We start from the raw sequence: 22,165 nt of genomic DNA on the forward strand, positions 1-22,165 counted from the left end.
CTCTTTTTTTGTTCACAAATTAGGATTATGGCACACAAGGGATAGCTCAATCTCTTTTCCCTTTTAGTACATCCAAGAGTCTTTTAAAAGTAGCCATACTCCCTGCAGTGGTAGAGAATTCCACAATCTTGTAGCCCTTACTGTAAAAAAGAACCCTGCGTAGCCTAAGGTTAAATCTCTTCTCCCCTAATCGCAGTATGGCCACATGTCCTCATGCATTCGTTGCGACTGAACAGTTTTTTTTCTATGCCGAGATCAGCGTTGAGGTATTTGTATATCGCTATCATGTCTCCTCTCTGGCGTCTCCTTTCCAGGGAGAATAAATCAAGCGCTTGTAAGTGCTCTTCATAATTAAGATCCTCCAATCCCCTAATCAGTTTAGTTGCTCTCTTCTGGACTCTCTCCAGCTCCATCACATCCCTTCTGAGGACTGGCAACCAGAACTGGACAGAATACTCCAGATGCGATTTATAAAGTGGTAGAATTATAGTTTTATCTCTGGAATACTTCTGGAATAATTCCTTATGCAAGCTACTATTCTACCGGCTTTGGCAGCTGCAGCTTGACTATTTTTTTAGTCCCCAAGTGCAATACTTTACACTTCTCTACATTAAACCTCATTTGCCAAGTAGTTGCCCACTCTGTTATTTTGCTCAGGTCATTCTGTAAGATTTCTGCCTCACGATGTTAAGTTATTGCCCTACCTAATTTTGTGTCATTTGCAAAAACTGATATCGAGCTATTGATCCCATCCTCAATGCTATTTATGAATAAGTTGAACAAAATTAGTCCCAGGACTGAGCCTTGGGGGACCCCACTTACCAACCCAGACCAATCTGAGTATGCGTTATTTATTACCACCCTTTGGACACGCCCTTTAACCAGTTTTGTATCCAAGAGCAAACCTTGTGGCCGATGCCTGCAGACCTTATTTTATAAATTAAGCGTTTGTGGGAAACTGTATCAAATGCCTTGGTAAAATCCAGGTACACCACATCCACAGGTATCCCACTATCTAGCTCACGGCTCACCTCCCCGTAGAATGTTAACAGATTGGTTTGACAAGAACGCCCTTCTGTAAACCTGTGCTGATTACTACTGATGATGTTGTTCTCTTTTGCAATCTCTTGGATATAGTCCCTTATCAACCCTTCAAGAAGTTGACAACAGGCCGACAAGCCTATTATTTCCCGGGACATGCCTCTGCCCTTTTTTGAATATTGGTATCACGTTAGCTTTCCTCCAGTCACCTGGTACATTTCCTGTCAAAATACTATCTGCAAAGATCAGGAACAGTGCTCTAGATATAACCTTAAGGAGTTCTTTGAGTACTCTCGGATGTACGCCATCTGGGCCTGGTGATTTACTTGTGTTAATTTTATCCAGACTTTCCCTGATTTCACCCTCTGTTAGCCATAGCGTCATTATGGCTCCTGTTGTCGGTTTGCTTGCAATACGCTCTTTAGAGCTTATTCGTGCGAACGGGCATTAAAGAAAGACTATTGGCAGTGAAAAACCTTCCCTTAGATGTGTAGACTTGTTCGCTCTATATAGACAGCTCCGCCGGCGAACACTCCGTGCGCAGGTCTGTTTGCCAGTAGAGATCTATGTGTATTACGGTGCGGAGTTGCTCATGTCTTTCTACAATGCTTGATCACTGTAACGACACCCCGGGTATGAAAGGGGTTACAGTCGTTTAGGACATTTCATTCCAGAACACAAAAGCAGCTACCGCACACTCCACTCAGCCAAATCAGAAATCCATACGACTAATCCCCCCCTCCCCCCCCCCAAGTACGAGATGAGGCTCTGTTTTGAGGGTCAAGCAGGAATCAGACTCACTATTGAAAAGGAATACACGCTTTATATACACGTTAGAAGTAATGCAGTCACTACATGAACAATGACCCAAATCCAGCCTCCAACATCACACAATGGTTACATAACGAGCCACCAATACATATTACTCTGAGTGTCAATACATCCCTTAGCAGACAATTTATTTATTCAGACAAAAGCAACATCGTTAAGCAATAGACAGTCCGTCTCCACATTGAACTTCCTGGAATGCCCATATTAGGAGTTGTACTTCCTGGTCATGAACCTCACAATGTACAAGGGTTTCAAGAGCGACATCATTCCTGCATATCATTGTCCCATTTGGAGCCATCCAAAACATATCCCCAGTGCCCCCCAGTTTCCTGGTCACCCTGCACCCCAAGTAACATATGGCTACCCCCTTGGGGGACACACTGGAAGACCCGGCTTGATCCTTCTCGGGTCAACTTGGGGATGTCCGGAACTAGGCAGCTGGAGTGACATCTGTTTGCGGGGACAACCCATCAGCATTGCCATTTTGCTTACCGGGTCGGTAGCTGATGGTGAAGTTGTAAGGTTGCAGGGCTAAGCTCCACCGCAGCAACCTGCCATTGTCTCCTGAGACCCGGTTAAGCCAGACCAATGGGTGGTTGTCGGTGACTAATGAAAATTCCTGTCCGTACAAATAAGGGTTCAACTTTTTAAGTAAAAACAAATTATACTGCGCTTAATCAAGTTAAATGGTAAGATTACAATATCAGCTGCTAGCATAAAAAAGTTGTTGTACCTCAACCCAAAAGAAATGAAAACAAAGTATGCAGAGCTTGATATGACAATCATAAACTCAGTCACTAAAGACAGTAATGATTTGCACAATACATCAAAGTAGACTGTAAAGCAATATGAGAAAAGTCCATGGGGAAAGGAGTCCAATAAGAAGTCCAAGATATAGGTGATGAATTAGAAGATGTGACCTCCACCAAACACCAACATTAATGGTCTCTTACCAAAACCATAAGACCCCCATTACAGGGATCTCAATGCGCTTATGACAAGGACTCCTCACACACCACAGTAGATGAACAAATACGAAATCTCCTCCAACAGGAAATGCCTCTGCATTCTCAAAATCGATCCTCTCATGGGGGTGATAATAGACCCAATGGCACATAAAAGAAGAAAAGACTCCTCATGGTGCAGTATACTCAAACACAAGCACTTTAATGTAGGAAAAGCCAATGTAACACTCACATTTTGATCGATAAAAACAGGCATCAAAGGTCAATATCCTGTGGGGGACTCGAAAGTGCAGAGTGTGGTAGCTTTAGCCTGGTAACCTTCAACTGAAGGCAGAAGAACGCTGCAAGGTGATCACAGGGCGGACGTTACCGGTCCCCTACCGGTTTCGTCAAATCCTGACGTCATCAGGGGGCGTGGTTTGAGGCCGCCGATCACCCACGTTAAATGGCTAACAAAAAGCGGAAGGGGAGGAGCGGCGTATGCTCCGGCCAATTTCCCCCTTTACCGCTGACGCTGACCACACATTAGCATGGCATAGAGGAAGTAACTGCATGTTTCCCGGAACCTAATCCGAAGCCAATCAGAAGGCGCCATCAGGGGACCAATGCAAAGCGATCAATACACTTCCTCTATCCAATCTATGCCTCGAAGCACACAGGCAGCAACATCCAATGGAAAGAGAGAAAAACCAGAGGACGTGAATGCCCATGTGCAGCGGCATGAGTGAGACCTACTTAGGAAAAAAAATGTTTTTAAACAAACAGAGGAATTCTCCTCTGTCTAGGCACAAGAGCAGGGAAAAACCAATCCATGCTCGAGTGTCACTAGTACCACCCACTTGTACATAATCAAATGTGCAAAAGTAAGTGACATTAAAAAAAAAAACAAATTAACAATGCTAGCACACCGTCCACTGGAGATCCCACAGGAATAATATAGTTATGATTCACAAACCAACTTCAAAATGGTAAAACATTAAAATTGGTATACACCCTAAAAATACATAAAAATACATAAAAAATGTCTAAAAGCCAACAATTTATGAAACCAACAATGTAAAAACATCAAACATGTTTCCAAGGGAGAAGGGGAGGAAAGAAGATTTAAGAATTATTAATAAAGGAGTTAATATCCCAATCTATGTTCATACCATAGGGACTATAGGATTTAACCCTATAGATCCACTGGGTTTCCAATGGGATACACCACGTGTTCGGTTACTACCCCTCCAGCTGCTAGTGTACCTGCCTATACCCATGAAGATTGTACCGGTAGGATCCCTCCCGTGATGCTGATCGTGATGCCGGGACACGCTATGTTTGGGGAACCCCTTGATGATGTTCCCCACATGCTCATTAAGCCTTTTCCGTAGCTTACGTATAGTGCGGCTAATATTATCCAGACCGCAAGGGCATCTCAAAAGGTACACAACATGTGTAGTAGAACATGTTATGAAGGGTTTGATCTCAAAACGTTGCTTGGTGGCATTCGATTCAAAGGAATCAATTTTCCTCCTTTTATCCTTATTGATCTTACAAATGGGACAATTTCTACAAAGGTAATAGCCACCCCTGTCATGAAAAAAGGAAATGATCCTAGGAGAATCAATGACATTGGGAGCAACGAGCAGCCTGAGAGGAGGAAGTCCTCTAAATATAACTTGAGGACGAGAGGGTAGCACTGGACCCAACACTGGATCCTCTTTCAGTATATGCCAGTGCTTCTGCAGTATGCGTTTCACTAAAAAGTGTTGAGTGGAGAAAGAGGAAAGAAACGCACATTTGTACGAATCATCCAAGGATCTTAGTTTTGGTCTTAATAGAGCCTCCCTCGGTCTGGAATCCGTACGTAGTAGTGCCGAGTCCAGATCTGTTAAGGAAACCCTTCTCCATGAAACGCCTCTTGAGGATCTCAGCCTCCCGCAGGAACACCTCATGATCGGTATAATTCCTCTTTAGTCTGAGAAATTGACTAAAAGGGACCGATTGCAGCCAGTTGGGATGGTGACAACTCCGAACATCGATAAACCCATTTCTGTCGGTCTCCTTGAAAAACGTAGAGGTAGGGATAATACCATCTACTACTCTAATCATGAGGTCCAAAAAATGGATCTCAGATGAGCTATATTCAAATTCCAAGGAGATGCCCCTATCGTGAGCAATAAGCTCCTGCATAAACAGTTGTAGGGACGTAGCATCACCATTCCATAGGAGGAGGATGTCATCAATGTACCTCCTCCAGAAAATGAGCTGGGATCTAGGGCAACCATCCATGACATCCTCCTCCCATTTGGCCATGAACAAATTCACCATACTAGGTGCAAATTTGGCACCCATGGCCACTCCCCTGTTCTGTAAGAAGAAAGAACCGCCATACCAAAAATAATTGTGACTCATCGAGAAATCCAGAATAGTTAGAATAAAGTCACATTGTACCCTAGAAAGAGTACCTAGTCTCAGGTAATGGAAAACAGCTTCTAGACCGTGTTGGTGGGAAATAATGGTGTAGAGTGACGACACATCAGCCGTCACCCACACATAACCATCCTTCCATTCCAACATACTTAATTCATTCAGAACCTGAGTAGAGTCCTTCAGGTAAGAAGGAGTCTGGCTTAGCAGGGGTTGTAAGAAATGGTCAACATACTTACCTGCTCGAGAGGTTACAGAGTCAATCCCACTTATGATTGGTCGTCCTGGCGGACATAAGGGGTTCTTGTGAACCTTCGGCAGGTAATATAAGACCGGAACCCTGGGAGCCGATGGTACCAGATAGGCTTTTTCTTTTTTGGTAAGGAGGCCATCCCCATAGCCCTTATCTACCAGAGCCATTAGTTCCTTCTTAAAATCCACAGTTGGATCCCTACGAAGCAGAAGGTAGGTACTACGGTCAGATGTAATTCTGTCCATCTCGGCTTTATAGTCAGCAACAACCAACACCACTATTCCTCCTCCTTTGTCAACCGGACGCACCACTATGTCTTTCCTGTCTCTCAGGGATTTCAGACCTTTCGTGAAGCTGAACTCCATTCTTCTTTGTTTTACCTGAAGTTGGTCCAAATCCCTGGTGACCAAATCTCGAAAGACAGAGACAGCGGGTGCCACTGGACCCGGGGGATTAAAGAGTGAGAAATTGGAAAGAGTTGTGTGTTGCAGTGTGGAAACAGGAGTTGAGCTAGAGGCCGAGATTAGACTAGTTGACGGGGGTTTAGAGAGCATCTGTCTCTTAATATTCATCTTACGTACAAATTTATGCACATCAATGAAGGTGGTAAATTTGTCGAGGGGTTTAGGAGGGGCGAACTTGAGACCCAAATTCAGCACGTGTTTCTCCTCATTTGATAGGGAAACACTGCTCAAATTAAAAATCCCAGGGTCCCTTATCTCCGCTGCCTTTTTCACGCGGACCCTCCTCCCCCCTCTGGACCCTCTTTTAGGTTTTTTTGTCTTTTGCTCCTGGGAATGGCCAACAGATCCCATTGATTCCGTGGTTCTAAAAATTGTTGATCCCTAATAGGAGCATCCCTCCTGGGTGAAAAATAAGAGGGTTGTCCTCTAGAAGGTGGTCCATAAGAGGCACCTCTATCATCATGGTTCTGGTAACCCTGTCTACCCGGATGCTGCACAATATAACGATGGTCATCAACCTCTCCCAGGTGATCAAAACGATTGTAGGTGGCAATGGACTGGTTTTCCCCATACGGTCTAGGACGACCACCCTTTTTGCCCCTACCTTCACCTCTTTTTAAACTTTTTAAGTGCCCAAACCAGGGCCAAACACTCCTTCTCCACTGCCGCATAGCTCACTTCCTGGGGTAATAGCTTTCTGCTCAGGTATGCGACAGGGTGTTCTCCTCCATCCTCCCCGACTTGGCTCAGCACAGCCCCCAGTCCAAACATGGAAGCGTCTGTGTGGACAAGGAAACGTTTGTTAGGTACTGAGGCAGCCTAGACAGGGGCATTTACAAGTGCTTGCTTGAGGGCTAGAAACGCGGCTTCACAAGCGGGAGGCCACAGGACCTGCCTAGGTAAATTCTTTTTCATCAGGTCAGTCAGGGGTTTGGCGATAGCACTATAATCAGGGACAAAACGTCGGTAGTACCCTGGAGTACCCAAGAAGGCTAATACCTGGGTCTTAGTACGGGGTGTGGGCCAGTTCCAGCAGTATGGGTCTGGGCACGGGTAGTCACTGGGTTGGCTTCAGCGGGGCCCAAGGGGCGTAAGCAGAAACAAGGGGGGCCAAATCATTCCCCAGTAGTACATCCGCTGGCAAATCCTTCATCACCCCTACATTCACATTTCCCGAACCAACCCCCCAATCCAGGTGAATACGGGCAGTGGGTACCTGGAAAATGGTGGCTCCCGCTACGACTACAGTGTCTCCAGTGTGTTGGCTCTCTGGGATGAGGTTCTTCTGTAGTAGGGTAATGGTGGCGCCAGTATCACGTAGGCCATTGGCTACCTTTCCATTAACCCATACAGTCTGCCTGTGTTGCTGCCTGTTGTCCTAGTTAGCCGCTTGTACTGGATTAGCCTCGTGCAGGACGTCCCAATGTTCTACCTCCTCAACGCAGTGGGCCGCAGGCATGGGTGTTCGGGGGACAGTCTGGCTTTTTGTGCCCTAGCTGTTTACACCCAAAACACCTGATGGGTTGTGAGTAGTGCTGGGAGTTGAACTTGGGCTGCTGAGAATAAGTGGCCGCTGGAGGTAGTGCTGTAGGGTGGTACGTCTGTGGTTGGTAGGCGGCAGCTGGAGGGGGTGCCGCTGATCCATAATCCATCCAAGCTGTTGTCCTAACTACAGGGTTATCCAGTTTGCATACGTCTGTGTATTCGTCCACCAGGGAGCTGCTTCAGGCAAGGTGCAAGGTTTTCGGTCCCGGACTCACTCTCTGACTTCCTGGGGACTGCTTGTCAAAGAAGTGCTCCAGCAGGAACAGCTGCAGCACCTCTTACCCAGATACTGCTTGGCATCCAGTGACCCAGTGAGATGCCGTGCGGTGTAGGCGGCATGCCCTTTCTGTATATGAGTCTCCAGTCTGCTTGCTAGTCTTTCGGAACCGCCTCCGGTGTGACAGCATATCTGGCCAAAAGTGCTTCTTTTACCAGCCCATAGTTCATAATATCCTCATCTGGGATGGCCCTGAACGCTTTTCTGGCCCAGCCGGACAATTTTCCAGACAAAATGGTAACCCATTCTTCTGTGGGCACCCAGTGTAGGGCACATTCCCGTTCAAAATCAGCACGGTACCAATCAATCTCCCCGTTTCGATTACATTTTTAAAAGCAGCAAAATGTACCTTTCTCCTTTCAGTTGGTGCTGCTGTGACTTCTGCTGCTGCAGCCCTTCTTTGCTGTAGCCAATTTGCCTCCACAGCCGCTATAACTCGGTCTATGATCTCCGCTGTAGGGTTAGGACCATAATGTGCCAGTCTTATGTTAACAGCCTGATCAAAACTTGCCTCTTCGGGTGTCCTGTCTATTACGCTGGGCCTTTCTATTATGTTGGGTCTTTCAGCTCTATCCATTTCGACTAGTTCTACGATAATGTCCCTCTTACGGTTGTTGGCCGGTCGGCCCCGGTTCACCAGTAAGTCCTTGAGGGTAGAGCGCTTTAGCCATTCATACTGTGCTTCCATTGGCCCGTGTCCTGTTGCAGCTGTCCTTCTGGGCTGTGGGAATTATCCCGCCGCTTGCCACCAATTGTAACTACACCCCGGGTATGAAAGGGGTTACAGTCGTTTAGGACATTTCATTCCAAAACACAAAAGCAGCTACCGCACACTCCACTAAGCCAAATCAGAAATCCATATGAATAATCCCCCCCCCCCCCAAGTACGAGACGATGCTCTGTATTGAGGGTCAAGCAGGAATCAGACTCTCTATTGAAAAGGAATACACGCTTTATATACACGTTAGAAGTAATGCAGACACTAAATGAACAATGACCCAAATCCAGCCCCCAACATCACATAATGGTTACATAACGAGCCCCCAATACATATTACTCTGAGTGTCAATACATCCCTTAGCAGACAATTTACTTATTAAGACAAAATCAACATCGTTAAGCAATAGTGTCAGAGAAACGGCCATGCTGCAACTGGCAACTCCGCCAGAACTTCCAATGGCCGCAACAGACTCAGGCCATAGACTCATTATCAGTGAAATGGCTGTGCTGCAACTGGCAACTTTGCCAGTACTTCCCATGGCTGCAATGTACTCAGGCCATAGACTAATTCACTGGCCTAAAAAAGGACTCTGCTCAGCCCATCAGATTGCTGGATTGTCTTCAGCTCTTCCTGTTTCCTGTGCATTGTTACTTCCTGGATTCCAGTTTGACCCGGCTCGTTCCTGACCTGTCTGCTCTCTCTCCTGGCTTTGACCCACGGCTTCGTCTGACCATCCTTGCTCTTTTGTCCTCTGCCTGACTTCTAGTGTACCGATCCCGGCTTGCTCAACGGACTTGCTTCTGCTCAATCCCCTTGTCTTGGCGACCTGTTTGGACTGATACCTGTGTATGACCCTCGGCCTGGCTTTTACCTGCACATTGCTTGATTCCCTGGAGGCCCTGCAAGTTGTTCCGGATACCCTTGTGAACCTTTACCTGCACTCCACAAGCATCCAGTGCTCCTTGGGACGCGTCACCTCCTGTCCCACTTCCAGAGTGATTCGCACCGAGCTGCAAGGGAAGCCCTCTCAGCATTTCGGCCTCTACCAAGAAGAACTTCCTGGAATGCCCATATTAGGAGTTGTACTTCCTGGTCATGGACCTCACAATGTACAGGAATTTCAAGAGAGACATCATTCCTGCATATCATTGTCCCATTTGGAGTCATCCAAACCATATCCCCAGTGCCCCCCAGTTTCCTGGTCACCCTGCGCCCCAAGTGACTCCCGTCACAATCACCATTATGGAAACAACATGGCTCTTTCCCTGCAGATAGCCTCACATCTATGGGAACAGTAGTATAATCCTATTAGGCATTGTTCGCGGAAGCTTTGCTAAATGGGATTCACACTAGTAGTAATTAGGAAGTCCATGCACGGGTTTGTTTGGAGTAGCGATCACAGTTCTACATGCTTGTTTCATTGTGTAGGGATAGGCAATAAGCCTTGCACACTATTCTGTTTATTCACGTCTGTGTACTTCCTCTTCTTTTTATATATATTTGAATGTATACAAGTGTGTCATTGGCTGATTCTATATGAGTAACTTATGACATGTGACGGTACATCTGGAACTGAATGTGACTGTGTGCTGGTAATCAGAGGAGGCATAAGAAGTCATCATACAGCAAGCCCTATGGGGACAGTGCTACACTACTTACTGTAGAATGCAAACACCCAAAGACAGGGAGTGTGGAAGTAAAAAAAGCAAAAAAATGAAAAAGCAAACTAATACAGCCTCTACGTATAAGGAATGGAAAGCTGCAGTTGTTGTGGAAATTTTGATTTTAGTTTAAATAGTCATTATGTCTCCCAGTGTCGGTTTTACAGATAATCGATATTCACAGCGATTATTGCTTTAACTGTCATTGAAAGACTTGTTGGTGATAAGATGGCAGCCATTTCTGCTCATCTCTGCACATGGCTGTGTTTGTACATAAGCACTGCCCATTGTACTTTGTGATTGGTGGTTGTGAAGCCACTCCCTGTAACTTCCTTTTCTTCACTTGCTGTAAATAAACCTGCTCTGCCCTGCCCTCACACACACAGAACTCAGAGGACACACTCACACACACACCCACCCACACACACACACAGACACACACAGACACAGCAGCTCACACATCATTCATCCATGAAAAGACACATAAACTCTCACACACAAACACTTGCTCTTACTACACACATGCACACACATACATATCCAATGGAGAGAGACCTGGCAGATGGCATCGAAATGACCCAGCGTGTCTGTTCCTTTCTTTATTGCCGAGTGCTTGGTAAATCCTTATGTAAAAGAGCGGTGCATTTGTACTTTTCAGTACAAGCCCTAGTAATTTCCACGACACAGTATATTACATTTTTGTTTTGGGGTTTAATACTGCTTTAAAGCAAAATAAAAATATTTTTAGACATGACAGGACAGTTTCACAAGGGTAAAACCTCATGCACGCAGGATGTTTGCTTTGCACCTCTGAAAGCCAGACCTCCTGGCGGGAGAAAGAAAAGCTGCTTAAAAAACATACTTTAGCTATGTGTTGCAAACGCTTTTATTCATATCAAGTGTTTGAGCATAGATTCTGGCCATTGAAATGTTTTAAAGCTCCAACATGCATAAAGAGTTTAGTGTTTAAGTACGTTCTTACATTTTTTTTGCTCTTCAGCTCCTCTCCTGAAAGCACTTTTGATGTTTTTTTTTTTCAGCCTGTAAACACTCTTCTAATACACCTAGGTTTGCATAGACACATAGGCTAACACAGAATAGCTCTTTCGGGGGGGTGAAAAAAAAAGCCAAACACCTGTAAATGCAGCAATTTAAGGTGAGATGTAGAGGGGGTTGAACATTTTTTTTCCTTAATGCACATCAGCCAGCATACATGATCCCTTGGCCAGATATATAAACGTTTTGGGTCTTATGACTCCCACTCAACTACAGACAACCCCCTCCTGAAATACAGAATTAAAATGGAAAACTTATACTTGGCTCATATGAAAAGTTGACTGACACATTATACAAATACAAAACTTGTAGCTTGCAAAGCCCCATTCCTTCCTACTACAATCATCAAAATTATACAGCTTTCAAGGGTTGCAAAACACATTTTCCTGACAGTACACATGTAGAAAAAGTGGAAGTGTAATTCCTACCTCTTGTTAGTGTGAACAGTATATGCTTCATTTCTTATATATACTGCAGTATAACAGTGTTATAAACAAGGAAATATTACCTTTCACTAGGGTATGTTTGTCAGTAGGGGATGATCGAGCCAGCACACGGAGTCTTGGCCACACTTCGTCCAACTTCTCTTGTTCCACCTAAGAAGAAATATTACTGAGAGTTAGTCCCTATTTACACTGTTTGTCAACACTGTCTATAGCTCAGCTGAAAAATGAACAGGGATAATGTGGCAAGTGAAGTTTGCATTTGCTTTCTTTGTCTTTACCACATATTATAATAAAATATATTATTTTTTTGAGCATATGTTGCAGCAGTACTTTCAGATGCACTAGTTTGACAGCTTAGAGAAAAAACAGGTATTTCTGAAAAAAGAAAATAAACATAGAAAAATAGATTTTTAGGTGTGAAAATACCAAAAATAAGCAAAAATAATTACAGTAAAAAAGTTCAACTTAAAAAGGTAAATTATGCATGCCACCTTAAGGCTTGGTTCACACTAGTGCAATTTCAGATGCGATATTAGTCGCACAGAACCGCATGACAAGGGAAATTACATTGATTTCAATGGTGACTGTTTACATTAATGCGACTTTGTACCATGCAATTTTGGAAAAGGTATTACTTTGATGTGATTAACAGCTAGATTTGGCACCAGAGAATATGCAAACCACATCCAAAATGCAACCAAGTGGCAACAAAAGCCCACTATAAAGTCACACTGAAGATTGGATTAAAATCACATCACAGTAGTGCTGAGCCTAGCCTAAAAGTAAAACTCTCAAACATTAATAAAAAAAAAAAAACAAGTCCAAACATATGCATAATTTGATTTAGGGCACCACACCAGTCCGACATACGCTCTGAATTCGAAATCACAAGTCGCATGACTTGTCAAAATAATTGGTTCCCTATCGGAGTCTTAACTGATCCAACTTGGGTCGGTCTGACTTTAAAAAGGTTCCTGCACTACTTTAGTCTGACTTTCAGTCCATTTATTTGGATGTAGAGAAAAAAGGAAAATGGTTCCCCCTGTGTGTAAGGGACTTTGCTAGATCTATTAATTATGAATGAGTCGGGTCTAATCTCAGATGTAGAAGTACGGGACAACTTGGGTTCTAGCGATCACAGGATGATCACATTTAGAGTAAACCATAGGACAATAAGGCACAAGGGGAACATAAGGACCCTAAACTTCAGAAGGGCAAACTTTCCTAAAATGTGCTCAATAATAGAGAACATAAATTGGGACTTAACCCTAGGAACATTGAACACAGAGAAAAAATGGGAATGCTTTAGGAACATATTAAACAAAAGTATCTCACAGTGCATTACAATGGGAAATAAATTCAGAAAGGTCAAACCAGGGTGGCTAAACCATAACGTAAAAATGCTTATTAGAGTGAAAAAATTTAGCCCTCAAGCAATATAAATCAGAGGGGACATTTCCACCAATAAAAGGAATTCAACAAGAAATGTAAAAATGAAATCAGGATAGCTAAAAATGACTTCAAGAGACATTTAGCAGAGGAGTGTAACAAAAGCCCTATGGAATTATTTAAATATACAAACAACAATGATGGGAGGATGGTTACATAGGACACAGAGAAGGCAACTGTGCTAAATACTTTCTTTACCTCGGTTTTTACACATGAAAAGAAGGGGTATACTGACCAGGACTGTATGGTTAGCAGTAGCACATCATCACAAGACTTGCTGCAGTGGCTAACAGAAGACAAAATCAAGGAAAGACTTGATAACATTAACACTAATAAATCACCAGGACCGGATGGCTTGCACCCGAGAGTAGTCAAGGAACTCAGTAGGGTTATATCTAGACTGCTGTTTCTAGTCTTCGCAGACAGTATATTGACAGGAATTGTACCGGTAGGCTGGAGAAAAACTAATGTGATACCAATATTCAAAAAGGGCGGAGGGATATTACAGGAAACTATAGGCCGGTCAGCCTGACATCAATTGTATGTAAATTTTTGGAAGGGACGATAAGGGATTATATCCAATAATTTGCTATGGTCAACAGTATCAACAGCAGTAATCAGTTCACAAAAGGACATTCTTGCCAAACCAATCTGTTAACATTTTACAGGGAGGAGAGCTGTGAGCTAGATAGGGTGAGACCTGTGGATGTGGTGTTTTTGGATTTTGCTAAGGCGTTTGACACAGTTCCCCACAAACACTTAATCTACAAACTAAGGTCTGCAGACATTGACCACGTGGTTTGTTCTTGGATAGAGAACTGGTTACATGGGCATGTCCAAAGGGTGGTGATAAATAACACATACTCAAACTGGTCTAGAGTGGTAAGTGGGGTCCCCCAAGGCACAGTCCTGGGACCAATTATGTTCAATTTATTCCTCAATAACATAGAGGACGGAATCATTAGCTCAATCTCCGTTTTTGCGATTGACACCAAAAAATAGGCAGGGCAATAACTTTTCTTCAAGGTAAATAAATATGCAGAATGACCTGAACAAAATAACAGAGTTGGCAACTACATGGAAAATGAGGTTTAATGTAGAGAAATGTAAGGTATTGCACTTGGAGGAAAAAACAAACTCAAATTATGCTCTGGGGGGGGGGGTACCTCTGGGGGAATACAGGATGGAGAAGGATTTGGGGGTTCTAGTAGAAGATAGACTAAGCAATAGCATGCAATGTCAAGCTGCAGCTGCCAAAGTCGGCGGAATATTAGCATGCATAAGAAAGGGGATATATTCCAGAGATAAAGCTATAATCCTGCCACTTTATAAAACCCTGGTCTGCCCACATCTGGAGTATTTTGTCCAGTTCTGGTCGTCAATCCTCAGAAGGGATTTGCTGGAGCCCAAAGAAGGGCAACTAAAGGAGCGATTACAAGCACTTAATTTAATCTGCTTGGAGAGGAGACGCTTGAGAGGGGACATGATAGCAATTTACAATTACCTCAATGGTGATCCCAGCATAGGAAAAAACTATTTAGTCTCAAGGAGTGCAAGAGGACATGTGGCTACTGAGATTGAGAGGAGAGGCGGTTTAACCTTAAGCTGCGTAAGGGGTTCTTCACTATAAGGACGGTGAAAATGTGAAACTCTCTTCCACAATTGGTGGCAGCTGAGGGGAGTATGGCTACTTTTAAAAGACTCTTGGATGTGCATCTCACAAATCACAACATTCAGGGTTATGGGAAATGATCACACCACTGATACGCACACACGCCTGCACAGGTTGATCTGGATGGACTGTTGTCTTTATTCAACCTCAACTACTATGCAACTACTATGTAACTTTAGAACGGCAGCTCAAACACCAATATTCATGTAAAATCAAATGCAATTCAGGACTAGTGATGTCGCGAACCTAAAATTCGCGGCGAACGCGAACATCGGCAAATGTTCGCGAACCGGCGAACCGCCATAGACTTCAATAGGCAGGCGAATTTTAAAACACACAGGGACTCTTTCTGGCCACAATAGTGATGGAAAAGTTGTTTCAAGGGGACTAACACCTGGACTGTGGCATGCCGGAGGGGGATCCATGGCAAAACTCCCATGGAAAATTACGTAGTTGACGCAGAGTCGGGTTTTGATCCATAAAGGGCAGAAATCACCTAACATTCCTAAATTGTTTGGAATAACGTGCTTTAAAACATCCAGTGTGTGAATACGATCAGGTATGATGTTGTATCGGTCAAGTAGTGTAAGGGTTACGCCCGCTTCACAGTGACAGACCAAACTCTGACAGAACAAACTCCCCGTTTAACAGTCAGTCAGTCCATTTGCACAACCGCAAACTCCCCATTTGCACAAGGTTGGATACCAAGCTAGCCATGTCCCGTTCTTTGTCCTCACTGACATCATTGAAGGTCTCTTCCTCCACCCAGCCACGTACAACACCAAGGGTCCCCGAAAGGTGGCAACAAGCCCCCTGGGATGCCTGCTGTGGCTGGTATTCCACCTCCTCAAAGCCACCTTCCTCCTCTGACTTCTCTTCTTCAGACTCCTCTCTCTGCGTTGCCACAGGTCCAGCAATTGACAACGACAAGGCTGCTTCTGGTGGTGATGGGGACCACAACTCTTCCTCTTCATGCTCATCTACAGCCTGATCCAGTACTCTTCGCAGGGCACGCTCCAGAAAAAACGCTTATGGGATGAGGTTGATGATGTTGCCCTGGGTTCGACTGACCACCAGGTTTGTCACCTCCGCAAAAGGACGCATGAGCCTACAGCCATTGTTCATGAGCATTCAGTAACGCGGCCAAAAAATACCCAGCTCCGCAGAAAGAATGAAAGAAAATGAATGATTTTTCTATGAAAAATTATCCCGCGGATCGCTTTTGGTCTGTTCACAATGAAGCAACGACCTTATCATCTGGGGTGTGCCAACACACTCCTAGAGGTGATCGCTTCATTGTGATACGCAAGCCCCTTCACCACAACAAGGTAACGATCACAAAGGGGAATTGACACATGTATGTGCCTTTTTTTTTGTTTTTTGTTTTTTTGCAGCCACAGTGTAGCACCAGAGGCCAGAAAAATTAGGCATGTACACATGCATGAAAAAGTAGGTATTGTTACAGCCGCTGCTTTAGCAGCGGCCTGAAAAATTGAGGTTTTCAAGGCAGAAAGTGCACTAAAACATTGCGGCTTGAACCGTAGTTGGTGGCGGAGACGTCACGTAAGTCATCCGGCATGCAGAGAATGATTAAATACAGCAGCGTGTGGACCATTTTTAGCCCAAGGCATCTCAGTCATCACCAGGCCTTTTTTAGTCAAATGCATCCCCCACTGTCAGTCCCTTCGGGATCCATGCCTCATTCATCTTAATAAACGTGAGGTAATCAAGACTTTTTTGACCTAGGCGACTTCTCTTCTCAGTGACAATACCTCCTGCTGCGCTGAAGGTCCTTTCTGACAGCACACTTGAAGCGGGGCAGGCCAGAAGTTCAATGGCAAATTGGGATAGCTCAGGCCACAGGTCAAGCCTGCACACCCAGTAGTCAAGGGGTTCATCGCTCCTCAGGGTGTCGATATCTGCAGTTAAGGCAAGGTAGTCTGCTACCTGTCGGTCGAGTCGTTCTCTGAGGGTGGACCCCGAAGGGCTGTGGCGATGCGTAGGACTAAAAAAGCTCCGCATGTCCTCCATCAACAAGACGTCTGTAAAGCGTCCTGTCCTTGCCGGCGTGGTTGTGGTAGGAGGAGGATTACTTTCACCTCTTCCCCTGTTGGATTCCCGTTGTGCTCTGACTGTGACATCACCCTTATATGCTGTGTAAAGCATACTTTTCAACTTATTTTGTAGCTGCTGCATCCTTTGCGACTGCCGGTAATTGGGTAACATATCAGAGACTTTCTGCTTATACCGGGGGTCTAGTATCGTGGCCACCCAGTACAGGTCGTTCTCCTTCAGCCTTTTTATATGAGGGTCCCTCAACAGGCATGACAGCATGAAAGACCCCATTTGCACAAGGTTGGATGCCGAGCTACTCATGTCCAATTCCTCATCCTCACTGATGTCATTGAAGGTGTGTTCACGGGTACCAGATAGGTGACAATGAGCACCCTGGGATGCCTGCTGTGGTTGGTGTTCCTCCTCCTCAAAGCCACATTCCTCCTCAGACTCCTCTTCCAGTGTTGCCGCAGGTCCAGCAAGCGATGGTAAGGCTGTTTCTGGTGGTGATGGTGACCACAACTCTTCCTCTTCACGCTCATCTACGGCCTGATCCAGCACTCTTCGCAGGGCACGCTCCAGGAAGAAAACATATGGGATGATGTCGCTGATGGTGCCTTCGGTGCGACTGACTAGGTTTGTCACCTCCTCAAAAGGACGCATGAGCCTACAGGCATTGCGCATGAGCGTCCAGTAACGTGGCATAAAAATACCCAGCTCCGCAGAGGCTGTCCTAGCACCCCGGTCATACAAATACTCGTTGACGGCTTTTTCTTGTTGGAGCAGGCGGTCGAACATTAGCAGTGTTGAATTCCAACGTGTCGGGCTGTCGCAAATCAAGCGCCTCACTGGCATGTTGTTTCGCCGCTGAATATCTGCAAAGTGCGCCATGGCCGTGTAGGAACGCCTGAAATGGCCACACACCTTCCTGGCCTGCTTGAGGACGTCCTGTAAGCCTGGGTACTTCTGCACAAAGCGTTGTACAATCAGATTCAACACATATGCCATGCACGGCACATGTGTCAACTTACCCAAATTCAATGCAGCCAACAAATTGCTTCCATTGTCACACACCACTTTGCTGATCTCCAGTTGGTGCAGGGTCAGCCACTGATCCACCTGTGCGTTCAGGGCGGACAGTAGTGCTGGTCCGGTGTGACTCTCTGCTTTCAGGCAAGTCAACCCCAAGACAGCGTGACACTGTCGTATCCGGCATGTGGAATAGCCCCTGGGGAGCTGGGGGGTGCAGTTGGTGTGGAGCAAGACGCAACAGCAGAAGAGGACTCAGCCGAGGAGGTTAGCAAAGAGGATGGAGTAGGAGGAGTAGAGGAGGTGGCAGCAGGCCTGCCTACAAGTCGTGGCGGTCTCACCAACTCCTCTGCAGCAGAGCCACGCATTCCATGCTTGGCAGCCGCCAGCAGGTTTACCCAATGCGCAGTGTAAGTGATATACCTGCCCTGACCGTGCTTTGCAGACCAGTGCAATCAGTGGTCAGATGGACCCTTGCCCCAACACTGTGTGCCAGACGTGACATGATTTCCTTTTCCACAATAGAGTACAGGTTGGGGATTGCCTTTTGTGAAAAATAATTTCGGCCGGGTACCTTCCACTGCGGTGTCCCAATAGCGACAAATTTTTTGAAGGCCTCAGACTCCACCAGCTTGTATGGTAAAAGCTGGCGGGCTAAGAGTTCCGACAAGCCAGCTGTCAGACGCCGGGCAAGGGGGTAACTCTGTGAGATTGGCTTCTTACGCTCAAACATTTCCTTGACAGACACCTGACTGTGGGCAGATGAGCAGGAACTGCTGAAGGTGAGAGGCGGAGGGGCGGGTTGTTGATAGGGGGCATGGAGGACAGCAGTGGTTGACGTGGCTGAAGATGCTGGACCAGGAGGAGGATGGTGGCTTTCAGTTTGTGTGCTGCTTTTACTCATGTGTTGATCCCATAGGCGTTTGTGATGTGAGATCATGTGCCTTCGCAAAGCAGTTGTACCTAGGTGGGTGTTGGACTTCCCACGACTCAGTTTCTTTTGGCACAGGTTACAAATGGCATCGCTGATATCAGAGGCAGACACACAAAAAAAATTGGATCATGCTTTGCTGGGGTTTTTCGCCTTCCTCTGGATCAACTGCGGGTATAGGATTGTGTATATGGGATTGTATGGTTGAGTTTTCAATACCGTTTTTTTTTTTTTTGTTGGTTGAACCAGATGGACTTGTGTCTTTTTTCAACCTGACTAACTATGTAAGATATAACAATTCAAGAAGTATCATTATAATTACCTGAGTATAGGGGGGTACCCTGTGGGATATCCTGTTTATGGATCTGTTATAAAGTATTTCACTATTTTTATAGTGCATATTCCCCTGGGAGGGCAGAGAAATATTGGCGAAGTGCTGACTCCTTCTATTTTAAATTCTATCCACACAGCTTGATGTTTTGTATGAACATTTTGATGGTATGTATAGTCCTATTGGACATCCCAATCTGTAAGATATGTACAGCAGTAACATATTTCTCCTATGTTATCTATATCTTTTTGTTCTATAGAGATACCTCTTGAATTTGTCAGAACCTATGGTGAAGAAATAGACAAATCTTTCATAAATCGCATATGAAGATTTAAGGACTGAATAAGCCCCAAAAACAGGGATAGTCTCAAGACATTCACAGGGCTTCTTCAAACAGAACATCAAAAAGAGATTGTGTTTGGAGAGCCTTGAATATAATACTCTGGAGACACAGCCAGCAAAATTGCTTATCCCAGGTGGCACAACCTTGGGAGGAAGATTTACATTACAAAAGACCCCAAAGAAAGAGAAGTTAAATGGGTTATTCAATTACGAGACTATTGTCTCAATTCTGGGAAAGTTAAATACAGAGAGCCCTCAATTTTTATTTCTCTGTTTGCTTGTCACTAATGCATACCAATCAGACATTATTTTAAAAATATTTGAGAATATGATCATAAGTATATGCAACATCCTTGTCCCATGATATACCGGGGGGGGGGGAATTTATGATTATATGGACAATCTTCTATTGAGAATTACATTATATCTATTATATAGTAGTGTATAATGGTCAGACTACATCCCATATTTTATATCCAATCCTAAATCATGATTGTATTGTTTGCAAGCATAATAATCCCCTAGTAGATAATATTCTGATTAGAAATAACCCAGGTGTGGAAAGGTTTACATACAGTCTGAACCTTACATGATTATGTAGCAGGATTCCCAGCCATTTTGCTGGATGAGGGTCTGCCTGGGTTACTGCTAGTATCAACAGCACATTTAAGCATGTTCTCCGAGACAAGGAACAGTCCAGTAATCTTTGGGTTTTTTGTATTTATTTTGAACTTGAATGGGAGAAGGGATGAGTGGGATACTCCTCTGGCTCAACTATACACAATTTGAGTGGGACAACTGAAAAACGCCCGTTGGCGCTGACTTGACGCTGGCTAAATGCCGGTCAACGCTGGTTGACGTTGGTTAACACTGACATGCTGTCTGTAAATGATGAACTGACTTCTGACACTTTAATTTGGCACAAAGTCCTAATTAAAGCTTCCTTGACCCCTCTTCACTGAGGTAGCTACTTGTAAGGCTGCTGCATTGCTTAACACTTCAGGGACTGCACCGGCACCCTCTTTCACACACACTTATCTTCAGGGCTTAATCGCTGGCACCCCCTTTCCAATCCCTCTCTACTGGTTAGCTGGCTCCTGGATCCCTCCGACCTTCTGAAGTGGTCCCCTATCCTAGGCAGACCCCTGGGCAGTTTACAGTACTCACGACACTGATTTCCGGGAAACTTCTGCCCCAGCAGCTCCACTTGGTCCTCAGCACACTTGATCCCTCTCTGCAGCTCAGCTCAACCTTCTGTCTTTCAGGTCGACTGCCAAGGACACCTTCACTAATGCTGACAGGAGGCGAGACAGCCGTCACCCTCCTCCTGGGACTCTGCTTCCCACCAAAGACACCCTGTCATGTGCTCCCCTCAGACTTATACCCCATCCCAGGATGCATTGCGGCAGATTCTGCCCTCTGGGATAGATACAAGCCCTGGTGTGCTATTGGTCAGGCTTCCTCCACTGCCCAACAAGAGCCCTCGCTGGACACAGTGGGGAGACCCCACAAGCTCAACAGACACACCTGGGAACACGACAGCCTAGCTGAACAATCAGAGCCCCCTGATAAGCAGGCAGCCCCCCCCCTATGGGTCTTACTAGCACTTACCTAGGAGGGTGCTACAGATATATGACAAAAATATCAGATGGCCACGCCTGTACCATAAGAATCTGGACAGATTTTAATATTTCTATTAGTACTATAACTAAATGAAGAAATTTTCATCACATCATTTTAACATACATGGTGACTAGTGGAGGTCAGGATTTCCCTCCAAGGGGACAGGGCCAAAGGGTTAGGAGAAAATATAGGGAGTATCCCCAAAGAGCCCGATTTACCCTTGAGGATGGAATCCCTCGCTATACCCAATATCCTCAATAAGGGGGGACCCCACAAATAAATAGGGATTCCCCTCCACCCACAAAATCCTCGGGATGATCGAGAGCCATTAAGGCCCAGACCTTCATGCCAGAACAGAGCAAGTGGTCCTGACGGGGATCTGTCCAATGAGTCTGAACCCGAGAGACATAGGCATCGCAGAAGGCGGGGCCAACGATTCGATTCTGAAGAGGTTTTCAGCAGAGTAGATGCCAAGTTGGATCAGATGATCACTTGGTTAAGTCAATGCCCTGCAGCCCAAAACTAAACTAATCCCTCTTTAGGAGCAAATCATGTGGCCAGCCAAGGGCCACAAAATCCTTAAATGCCCAAGTGGCCAGGAATCAGAGGGATACACTGAGTGGAGGCATATGAGACAGAGGTTCTGACACCATTTTATCCCCAGGTCACTTTTTAGAGGATCCTGATATCCCTGCCAGGGGATCTTGGTCATTAGATACTAACTACCCTCCTATTTTTCAGTGGCCACTTCATCCCTCTGACACAAACAGGTTGCTCAAAGCAGGCAAATTTAGAAAAATCGCAGAAGACGGTGATTCCAAGGAGGACCAAAACCTAATGACGCTAATGAAGTCAAGAGGTTAAAGGTTCTATTACGGTAACCAATGAGGAGTGATCAATGTCAGGTAGTTTTGTTGCCTAAAATAAATTGCATTGATGCCCCAAGGAGGAAGATCTTATATACTTTTTCTTACCAAGTAGAAGGTGAATTATGATAAAAATATTGTATTACTGTTTCAATTGTTCAATGTGTGGTATCCATGGCGATGAATACGTCCCCA

The 22,165-nt window shown here is 45.1% G+C and overlaps 1 protein-coding gene across 1 annotated transcript in view; it reads right to left on the bottom strand.

Moving 5' to 3' along the window:
* The window catches only part of LOC309548058 (plasma membrane calcium-transporting ATPase 4-like), a gene marked incomplete at both ends in the record, with an annotated part of 1,291,629 nt that overhangs the window by 476,463 nt on the left and 793,001 nt on the right, over positions 1-22,165 (bottom strand). Inside the window, one exon of the mRNA XM_082248025.1 lies at positions 11,735-11,822. Coding sequence (XP_082104151.1) covers positions 11,735-11,822 — 88 coding nt within the window. The remainder of the gene's footprint in view (positions 1-11,734; positions 11,823-22,165) is intronic.

Source organism: Pelophylax lessonae, assembly GCF_965119305.1.
Source record: "Pelophylax lessonae genome assembly, chromosome: 2".
Taxonomy (NCBI): Eukaryota; Metazoa; Chordata; class Amphibia; order Anura; family Ranidae; genus Pelophylax; species Pelophylax lessonae.